This window comes from Harpia harpyja, chromosome 14 (assembly GCF_026419915.1).
Source record: "Harpia harpyja isolate bHarHar1 chromosome 14, bHarHar1 primary haplotype, whole genome shotgun sequence".
NCBI lineage: Eukaryota > Metazoa > Chordata > Aves > Accipitriformes > Accipitridae > Harpia > Harpia harpyja.
Window position 1 is genome coordinate 39,409,475 of NC_068953.1, and position 11,194 is coordinate 39,420,668.

Consider the following 11,194-nt stretch of genomic DNA (forward strand, 5'->3'; position numbering starts at 1 on the left):
TGCAGGCAGGGACATGGGTGGCCCCAGCCTCCTAGTGCTCCATGCAGGTGTGTGGCCCAAGCAGGCAGGGACACAAGTGGCCCTAACCCCTTGGTCCCCCATGCGGATGGGGACGTGTACCCCCATCTCACCCTGTGCCCTGTCCCCCAAGCAGGCGGGGACACCAGTAGCCCAGCACCCTGGTTTCCATGCAAGTGGGGAGGAAGGGGGGGCACATAGTCCCATCCCACTCTGTCCATCACACAGAAAAGTGTGGCCCAACTCCTTCTATCCCCCCACGCATGGCCCCATCCCAACTTGTCCTCCAAGCAAGAGGAGACGGGAATAGCACGACCTCCTGCCCCCTCCACTGGCGACAACACGCGTAGCCCGACACCCCCCGCAGGTAGCAGCGTGCATAGCCCTGGTTCCCGGTTCCCCACGCAGGGGTAGGTGGGACGCGCGTGGGCCCAATCCCCCAGCCTCCATGCAAGAGGAGACACGCGCGGCCCTGATCCCCCAGACCCACCCCTCCCTCCGCCCCCCCCGCACGCGGGGACACGCGTGTCGGCGGCCCCCGGTCGCGGCGCTCACCTTGCGTGGCCGTGCGGAGGGGCAGTGCGGCGGGGCGGGCCGCGCCTGCGTTTGCATAGGGCTCCGCGCCCGCCGCTGCCTATAAGAGCGCGGTGCGGGACGGTGCCACCCGAGTTCCGCCGCCGCCACCGCCGCCGGCAGGTAGGTGGGTAGGTAGGAAAGGGCCGCCGCCCCCCGCCCCCCGCGCCGCCCCGCCCGCGCTCCGCTGCCCGCCCGCCCCTGCCCCACGGCCCGGCGCCCCGTTCCTGCCCCGGCCCTTGGCGCGCTCCGCGGAGCAGCCCCCGGACGCTGCCTACCCTGCTCGAGGGGTCCCGGCTAGGCGAGGGTGGGGAGGAGGGGATGCATCCCTATCTTGAGTTAACCCGGCGGTTTTTCCTACGCTGATTTGACCCTCTTACAGGGGCAGGAAAATGCAGGGAGTCCCCACCATCCCTGAATTGCAGCTCTGTGCATTCATTTTCCAGGGGAAAGGATTTCCCTTGCTTCAATGGAAAATACCAATCTGCAGCCCTCAGCAACCCCACCTAAAACTGCTGTTGGCTCTGCTGTGAGGAGATTTTGGCTGGGCACTTCTGAAATGTCCTTTCCAGCTCGATTCATTCTGGGGCAGGAAAGTGGGGTTTCTGTACAGAGGAAACTGCTGGGGTTTGGGCAAACTTTCTGCCTCTTTTGCCTTTCTCCCCTGCCGATCCAGAATATTTTAAACAAAAGTTGTCAATTTCTGCTAAATTACTGATCCTTCCTTGAAGATGTCTCTAGTCTTCTAACCACAGGGGCTTTAGGGCCACAGCCATTCTTCTGCATGGAGGATGCTTTCCAAGCTGCAACAACTTCAGTTTCTCCTGCCCTGAGCTGCAGGCACCAGTTTTCCACTTCAAAGTTGCAAAAATGCCAAGGAGTTGGTCTTCTGTGCAGGGTAATCAAGTGAGAAAGATTGGGCGGACAGCAACAGAAAGAGTTGTTTCTCTGGAAATTCTCTATAAAACTATTCCCAGAAGTTGCAAAGTGTAGAGGAAATGCAAACATCGCTTTATATTGTTTGAAAGTTAAATTTAGATTTAACGAGGAAACATTTTCCATGTTATGTTCTGGGTTTTCAGTTGTCATGTATTGTTGATCTGTTTTAAGCTGTGAAGTGTTGCATTTCAGTGAATCTTGGAAATCATTCCTTCCCTCTTTGCATCTCTCATGAAATTTGGGCAAAGATATAATGAAACCAGTGGAGTTCAAGTGATCAAGATTTAACTTGTCTTAGGCTAAACTGTTTGTTTATTTCTTCTCTTTCAGCCACTCAGATTGTTTTGTGGGCACATTTGCTGGGCTGGGGACCCCACAGCTGGCCTTCAGGCCGACATTGTAGCATTGGGAATCAATTACAGCTTCTGCTTGCCAGGTAATCATAGCAGGAATGGCACCTGAAGGCTGCCCTTCTCTGGGCTTGGCTTTCGAGGGAACTAGCCAAAACAGTTATAGCAAACAGCCCAAAACAACATTTGCAAGTGCACATGATAGCTCTGTTAGTCCAGAGCAGAGAGTCAAGATAAAGTCAGGTCCAGGTCAGTTGTGAGCCAGCTGTAAAAACCCAGTCTCTGTTAAAATTGTTTGCTGTAATGATCTGGATTACTGGACAGAGAATTATTCTGAAACCAAATATTGCTTTACGCATTGAAAAGTGACCAGCTGCCCAGGTAAACTGTTTTATGATACTTATTGTAATCCTCACCCACTTCTAGGGATTTGGGACCACTTTTTTGTGGCTGAATTGCTCTGGGTTGGATCTTACCTAAAAAATATGATTAATACTGTTTTCAGAAAATGAGAATAAAATCAACTCCTCCATGCAGGGACAGAATGAAATTGTATTTGGTCATGAGTCATATTAGCTCTAGCGTTCCCTGACTTTTGAAGACTTCCTGGGGTAGTTACGTGCAGAGATGCTATTAAATAAGCAAAATAAAAGGACTAAGCATGTAATCAGTTTTGGTAGCAAAGATCTAACCTAGGAACAGGGGAAGCTCTGTAATTGCTAGAACTAAAGTGTCGGTGGGAGTTCAAAGCCATCTGTGGTAATTACACACTTCGTTGTCTCATGTAACTCAATTGCCTTTCACCTTGAGATGTGCTCCTGATGTTCGTGTGCTCCTCGGACGCACATGCCAACTCTAGGGCTTGCTTCTGGCCCCTCTGGACCAAGCACAGGAACAGTCCTCCCTCCCCAGGTTGTACTTTGCAGCTCCTGGGGAAAAGCTTCTTCGAGGAGAGGGGGTGGAAAAGGGGGTGGTGGGCTTTGTTCCCCTTGGCAATGGTGGCCCCTGACTGGAGATAATTTTGCTACTGTGAAACCAATGTTCTCAGTAGTTCCTTGTCATTTTGGAGGAAGGCTGCGTCTGCCGATAGTCGCCGGCTCGTGGACTTCCTCTAAGGGTGTGCCACAAAGCGGAAAGCCCTGGCTGCATCTGCTGGAGGAAAAGACCCGGCTCTGTCTGGGGAGGAGCTGCTCAGCAGGTTTCTGCGCTTGGGCTGCTCCTCAAGCTGCAGCAGGACAGTGGCTCATGGTTCCCCGGGCTGCCACAATCCCTCCAGGCTGGTGGAGCCCTGCCTCAGGCACCTCTTCTCCTCCACTGAGAGCTTTTGGGTGGCATGTTTCTCTGCTGGGGAGTATTTCACCCTGCCTGTTTCCTTACAGTGTCACATTTCCTTGTCCTTCTGGGGAGTTTTGAGGTGGACCTCCTGCAGCTGGTTGTTCCAGAGCTGAGCTGGGGCTGGCCACCACAGGCTTGGGGCAGTGCAGGGTGCCCGCTGTCACCCCCTCTCTCCCGCAGGCTTCTGGAGGTGCAGGATGACTCTCTTTGACGGTGTCTACCCCTTCTACCCGCAGCAGAGGAAGGCCTTCGTGTTCGATGTCAGCACCATCATAGTGATCGTGGTCTTCCTAACTTTCGCTTGCAGCTTCCTGCTCATCATCCCTGGCATCCGTGGACGGGCGGTGCGTGACCCCTCTCCCTGGGGATAAGCATCTGCTCCCCACGTTTTGGATGCTGGGACACTCCCGGCTGGTTCGGGGTGAGGCAGGAGGACAGCGGGGGCTGTTCTTCCCTACCTGATGTCCCACCTCTCTCCCTTCAGAGGCTGTACTGGACTGCCCGGGTTCTCCTCAGCCTCATTGTGGGAGTGGTGGTTGTTGGTAAGTGCTGCACAGCCCTTGGAGGTTGGGTCTGGGGGCAGGATTAAACCCTGGGGCAGGTTCTGCGTCCGGGAAATGCGAGCTGGTGGTCACAGCCATGGCCTGGCCAAGGCTGGTTGCAGGGTCTATCCTACCCCTGCTCTGCAAAGCGGTCACACAGCTTCCCAAAAGGCCTTCCCCATCCTTGGCACCGGAGGCTGAGAGCACCTGAAGGTGCCAGTGGTCACTTCTGTATCAAGAGGGAGATTTGCTGGCTGTAATGGCACCACAGAGTTCGAACAGCCCCAGCTCTGGTGGGCTGCACAGCCCCATGTTCCTCCAACTGTGTATGTGAGCCTATACAGGCAGGATGCAGGAACAACCACAAAACCACGGATGAAATGCAAAGAGTAAATTTATTTTTGTTACCTCACAAACCGGGGGATCCCCAAAGCAGCACCCGGGCAGAGGCATGCAAGTGGGGACACAGGCACCGTGGAGTTCAGTCCTTGCTAGAGGATCACCAAACCTGCTGGTTTTGCCTGTATTTCAGGGATTCAGGTGGTGAGGCACTGGAACAGGTTGCCCGGAGACGTTGTGGATGCCCCATCCCTGGCAGTGTTCAAGGCCAGGTTGGACTGGGCGTTGAGCAACCTGGTCTAGTGGAAGGTGTCCCTGCCCATGGCAGGGGGGTTGGACCTAGATGATCTTTAAGGCCCCTTGCAATCCAAACCATTCTATGATTCATGCAGGCGTAGTTTGCCACTGTGCTTTGTTCTTTCCCACAGCAGGGCAGGAATCTCAAGCATGTTCAATAGAGTGCCTCTAAGTCTCTCACAGGCCTATGTTATCTAAACACAGATGTTCTACTTGTCCAACACACAAGGCTAAACAACAGTTAGTATCATATATGTGTTTTTCTACATCACAGCTGCAAGTCACTTGAGTGTGTTTACAATCCTCCTCACCGACCTTCCATTATTGTCCCACACCGTGCAAGCCCTCCTGAGCTGCCTGCTGCTGAGGGAGCATGGCTGAGCAGCTTGGACTGCGGCCAGGCATGTTTGGAGGATGAGAGGACCCTTGCGGTTATGTGGAGAAAGCAGGTCGAAATAAAACACAGGCAGGGCAGATGTTGGGGCAGGGGGGGTAAAGACCTTCCAAGGAGCAAGGCAGGAGGAGATGAAGGAGAGGATTTGATTTAGTAGAAACCAGGAAATCTTCTGTAATAAATGGGGTGGTGGTGGAAACCAGGCTGTGGGATTTCCAACTCAGACAGGGTGACAGGATGTGTAAGCAAAAGAGGGGGATAGAGGGGATAGAAGATGCTAGATGGGGAGAGCAACCAGCCCTGACCCTAAATCAAAGAAATTCTTCTGATGTGGAAGACTGGGATGATTACAAGACTGCTTGGAGAGGGATGATGAAGCACAACCTAAATGACTCAGCTGCCGATTCGACCAGGCAATAGAAGTAGATAACCAGGCTGTGACCAGCTGTGGAACTCTGCTGGCTGACACATGGGCCAGTCTGGCATGTGGTGGTCACCCTCCGCCTGGGGATGTCCAGGTGCTGGGAGATGCCACCAGAGCTGCCCAGGAACATGGTGCCAGGCTGGAGATGGCAGAGAGGTGGAGGTCAGGGCCTGCTCCACAGCCTTAACCAGCTCAACCCTGGAGAGCCATCCAGTGCCGCTCTTGTTACAAGGATGCAGCTGGGTGCTGCTTGAGCACACAGGAGGAATTAATTGTTTTAAAGCCAGCGTCAGGGTTTCTGTCTGGCGGCAGCAGCAGGGCACACTCGACCCTGCAGCTAGAAAACGTTCCTGCAGAGCTGCTACTGGATCAGTGCCCTCACAAGTTGATTCAGCAGCTGAACTTATTTTCGGGCACGTTTTCTTGTTCAGCCTGAGATTAAGTCATCACCTTCACTTCCAGCTCATTTCAGTGCAGGAAAATTAAGCCCACCACAAAGTGAAAGTGTTTCAGAAAAGGATACTTTGTTCCAAAAAAAATTATACTGGAAATGCTTCGAATTTTTCTTTTTCCACCAGCTGAAATGACTGTCAGAGCTTGCCACCCCTCCCCACTGCCTCCGTTTGACAGTGATCTTCGCTATTCAGTAACAGTACAGTCTAGGGACCTTAATATTTGGAATGAAACTCACCCCTGTTCCCGAGGCTGAGGAGTGGGCTCATTTCCGAGGTCTGTCCCTGGGGGCTGCGGTGCTTGCCGTGGTGGGGAGCTTGCAGGGAAGTCCTGGAGAGGATGTCCAAGGAGGAATCAGGTCATGGGGTTGGTCCCTGGGGATCTGAGCTCCCCTCCTCCTGGATTGAGGGAGTGGATGCTCAGCGAGGGGAGGACATGAGCTCTGCCAGGGCGTGGGAGCTGGTTGAGGCACGTCCTGGTGGCTGAGTCAGCTCTCCTGCCCTCCTTACACTCCCTTGCAGTGCCACGGTGGGAACGCCACCATTCGTGCTTGCCCGTGATCCTCCCCTTAAGCACAGCAAAGCCTGAGACCAGCCTCTCTTTAACCCCAGCTTTACTTTTCCTGGCAGCTGTCCAGTTCACAGGGGACTGGGAGACTGGTTGGGTGAAGGCAAACACCTCCTACAAGTCCTTCAGCCATGCCCTGGTGAACGCGGACATTGGGCTGCATGTCGGCCTGGCAGGGGTGAACATCACGCTCATGGGTGAGTCTGATGTCCCCGTCTGCAGCTCTGGAGCGGCCATGGCCCCAGGAGGTCTCCAAGTGATCTGTGGGTGGCCTTGGTCTGTGTGGAGGCTCCTGGGACCCTGCTGTCACTGGGGTGGCCCCTGCTCCTGGCTGGCAGTGCCCAGGCTGCTGGGACACAGCAGGACCTCAGTCTTCTCCCTCTGGCAGGAAACCCAGTGAATCAGGTCAACGAGACCATCAACTACAATGAGCACTTTGCCTGGAGCTTCGGTGCAGACTATGACCACAGCTATAGTGAAGGCCTGGAGAAGGGGCTGCCCAGCCCCATCCTCTACGTGGCAGAGAAGTTCACCATGCAAAGCCCCTGCGGCGTGCACAGGCAGTACCGCATCTCCAGCCACTACGCATCGGCCACTCTCTGGTGAGCCTTTCTCTCCTGGTGCAGGCAGAGGAGATGCAAGGATGTGGGAAGGGCTCTGCTACCTTGTCCCTAGGCCTCTGAGATGGATGCTCATTGCATGCTGCCAGGAGGAAAGCCGTGTGCATGGAGGGACCTCTGCAAGGTCTGCGGTCAAACTGGTGGCCCTGTAGGCACCTTGGGCTGAGCAGATGGGAGGTCTGGGTTCTCTTTGCTAGTCAACTCCACCAGGGCTGGGCACAGGAGAGGGGGATGGGTAAAGATCCTTGCCATGATGTGGTGATGATGGCAGGCGTCCATCCCCATGGAGGGAATTGGAGCTGCTGTCCTCAGTGGCCCAGAGAGACCCATGGGCATGTGCAGAACTCTCCCATCCACATCTGTGAGGGTTTTTAATGTCTGGGAGTGGGACCAGATGAGGAAAAGCTGATGATGCTGTTATTGTGGGGTCAATCTTGACTCTTTAGCAGGAGCTGCTGCGCAGCAATATCTTGTTGCTCACTTGGGCTGAGGGAGAGCTGGTCCACAGCTGTCAGGAGACGGTCCCCTCTACCATGGGTTGTGAAGGGCAAGGGCCATTGCAGTGCTGTTCCCCCTGCTCTGGGTTTGACAGCAAGGATGCAGAAGCTAGGAAAGGGGCCTGGCAATGCCATGGAACAAGAGCTTCTGGCCCATAGATGAAGGCTTCCCCTGTCATCCAGCTCCTCAGCCAAGTCCAGAGGTGCTGCAAATGACTTATGCCTGCTCCTGCAATTATCCCAGTCCTGTGTGCTGCTCTCTGGGGTCTGCACTGCCTTGCAGGTTGAAGGGCAAGGAGCTGAGATGTTCTAGATACACTGATTGGGCTGCCATAGCATCCTTGAGGCTGGTACGGTCTGTGGGCTGAGCAATGGGAAGAGGAAATCTGGGCTTCTGCCTTCTGGATGTAGCAGTGTGAGTGTTGCACATCTGCTTGCTTAGCCTGGGAGGCTAGGGATCACTCCAGACTGCCCACAGAGCTTCTTGGCCTCATACAACGCAACCTAGAGCCCAGATTCTTCCTCCCACGTGGAAATCCTCACATTGAGAATCCTAGTCTGTGGCACTTGCACAACTCATCCATTGGTCTTCTCTTGTCTTCAGGGTGGCCTTTTGCACTTGGCTTATCTCCAACATGCTCTTCTCCATGCCTGTCCTAGTCTATGGAGGCTACATGCTCCTGGTCACAGGGGCCTTCATGATGTTTTCGTTGCTCTCGTTCTCCACTGTGAGGAACTCCCCCATGTGCCTGATCCAGTTTGGGACTGCAACCCTGCGCATAGGCTATGGGGGATCTTTCTGGCTCACACTAGCGATTGGTAAGGATACCAAGCTACATCAGGGCACACCACCCTGTCCTTCTAGGTGTGCAAGAGTCCCAGTGCTTTCCCCCCAGAAATGTAGGTGAGAGAGCTCGGGCAGTGCAGCCCACCAGAGCCCCAGCCTGTGCCTTGGCAAAGCAGATCCTGGCAGAGATGTAGAGAGGGCTGGCAGAAGGGGGAACAGTATCCCCATCTCAAGGGATGGTGGAGGGATTTTTAGTCCCTGAGGTGCAGTAATACAAGGAGATGGGGATCTCTCGCCTGGGTTTTAAGACCCATGCCTGGGTTTTAAGATGCTCAGCACAGCAGCTGAAGCCACCTCATACAGTAGAAGGCCATCTTCCACAAGAGAAGGCATTGTCCCCTGGCAGGGGGCCAGCAGAGGAGGGGTGTGGGGTGGGAAGTTTGCTGGTGTTTACAGGAACACTCTCGGAGAGCACATTGTCTTCCAGGCTTGCTCTGTTTTGTGTCTGGGATCACTGTTGTCACACTGCACTACTTCAACCTGGACCTACTGAAAACTTTCTTTGATCTCCGTGAGGACAATGTAGAGGAGTACCAGGACATGACTGAAGTGTTCGTCAACCCTCATTTCGTGAGCAAAGGACTGTCTTCTTCTCAGCCCTCCAAACTCAAACCCAACAGCATCTAGAAGAAAGTTTTTCCCACTCTTTCCCTGAAGGTGGGCCTGAAAGGGCAGGGCACAAACCTTTCTTGATGTCCCCAGAGACTGACTTCCCCATCCAACTGCCTTTGAAGAGTGCATGAGTCCACATTGGGATCGGTACTTGCTGAGAAGTAACTTTGCAGACTGTATATCCCTGACCGTGCCCTCTGGAAAAGGGCAGGCTTTGCAGAGAGCCAGCAAGCTGCAATTGGAGCCCGTTACAGCTCCAGCAACTTGAGCTGCACACTCACCTGGGGATCTCTGTCCCAGGAGAAATGCCCTTCCTGCTCCATGCTCTGGCACAGCTTGGTGTAGTGAGTCTCCGATGGCCAGTTCCCACACCAGAAACTGAGATTACTGGTGAGATTTCTCACAGGGAGCACCCACGACTCCAAAAGCCAGTGATTAAACCTGCTCATTTCTTTCCCAAGCACTGACATTTAGTGTAGACTTTTAGATGTACCTAGGAAAGCCAGGCACAGACCCAGACTCCATCAGGCTGAATGCCGCACAAGCTAGAGTAAAAAAGCTGCTCCAGAAATAAAGACTGAGTAAATGTATGATGGTGTTTGGCAGGGGGGGATGCTGTGATAAGACTTGTAGCCTCGCATGGGCCAAAAAGATGCCACAAGAAAGAAAGGAGAAGGAAGAATGAAGTTACCCCCATACAGCTGGAGCACAGTTGGACTCGCTGGGGTCCCCATGAAACGCAAGCCTGAGGACAGGAGTCAGACCCAGCCAAGGTGAGAAATGAAGTGCATCAGGTTGCATTATTACAAACAGAAGATGGGCTCTGGCACCAAACCCACTGGCCTGATGGCCTCCACAAGCTGGCACAAGGAGATCGCCATATCTGAATATGGAGATCTGGACAGCTTCAGTCCAATTAATTGCAAAGGACATAATTTCAGTCCTTTGGCTCTTTTCTTTCTGAGAAAAAACCCTCACTGTTAAGTTACTTATTTCTTTTGCATGATATTTGTGTTGCACTAAGGTGATTTGTTATGTGCAAGAATTATTTTCAATAAAATTTTATTAAAAACCCACTCCTTTGAAACACTTTGGGCATTTTTGAGGGCTGGTTTCTTAAGAGGGGGCTGTGGGGCATATCTGCAGGCAAATGCTTGCAAGCCCCCAGCAGCAGCATCATTCCCATGGGGGAAGCTGCCCTGGCAGAGGTGCCCCCAAGAAAGGACAAGGCTCACTGGCACGTGTCAAGGTAGCCATTGAGAAACACTTGTCGTGGGGAACAACATGCTGTAGGGATGTAGGAGACCCTCAAAAGGACTTTAACTAGCCAAGCAGCGGGAAAAAAGCCATAAGATTAAACCAACAAAACTCCCTCAGGAAAAGGAGGATCCTTTCTTGAGTCTTTCTTGTATCCAGACGTGTCAGGTCCGGAGACATTGTGGGAAGATGCTACAACCAACCACAGGTTATTTGGGCTGGTGTGGGACAGACCCCATGCCCTGAAAGCACAGGAGGTTGGGGGGTTTCCCACCCTTTCTGCCACCGCATCTGGCACTCTTCAGCCTCATCTCCTGCTTTTAGGCATGATTCCCCCCCAATAGCATCCTCACCAGAAGAAAAGCTTTGGCCTGTTGCATCAGACATACAGGGGCACGAATCCAAATAAACAAAATTTGATCTGTTTGTAGCACCTCCATTCCCATCTCCTCCTTTCCTTCCCTCCCACTGAAACATTTTGTCTTCCTTTCAGAGGGCTGTGAGAGCACCAATAACTCACAGGCTGGTGGCTGTGGTTTGGGGTCTTTAGAAGCACTGTAAGAAGCAGGAGCCAACCAACTCCCTGATTGTGCTGTTTCCAGCCCAATGTACAGCCCAGCACTTCTCTCAGACTTACATTGAACTTGAGCTGTGGGGTGTCTCGCTCTTCCTGACCTCTGATGGGAAGAGCATCCCTGGGCAGAGGGGACTTCTCGGGGCCTTCAGGGTAGGGGTGCTGTTGCAGGGGCTCTACTTCTTTGGTTCATATCTATGTGCCTGCAGTTATTTGGTTCCTGTCCAGTTTGTTATGGTTTACTCTCTGTATCTTGGGGAGGACTCTTAGGGTTTGCTGGGGATGGGCTACAGGGAAGGGCAGTAGCCCAGTGCGTGTAACTGGACAGCCAGGGATGGGTCGTGGGTTCTGCTCACCCGAAAAGCTCTTCCAGCTGCTCATGAGTAAAACAACAGCAAAAAAAATGAGGGCAAACTGTCATATTTGAGACACCTTTCCAGACTTGGATATTCTTGTCACCCAGGTCTTGTCGTTTCTCCTCCCACCCGGGCTCCTGGTGGGGTTGGACCGGAGCATGAATTCAGGAGGGGGTCTCCTTGGGCTTTGCCCCAGTGCC

General features: G+C 53.4%; 1 protein-coding gene across 1 annotated transcript; it reads left to right on the forward strand.

Moving 5' to 3' along the window:
• The first annotated feature begins 3,412 nt into the window (after positions 1–3,412).
• On the forward strand, positions 3,413–8,822 carry DUOXA2 (dual oxidase maturation factor 2). Its single transcript, XM_052808584.1, has 6 exons — positions 3,413–3,559; positions 3,700–3,757; positions 6,294–6,428; positions 6,620–6,833; positions 7,953–8,167; positions 8,623–8,822. The coding sequence occupies exons 1-6, from the start codon at positions 3,413–3,415 to the stop codon at positions 8,820–8,822; spliced, it is 969 nt and encodes a 322-aa protein (XP_052664544.1).
• The last annotated feature ends 2,372 nt before the right edge of the window (positions 8,823–11,194 follow it).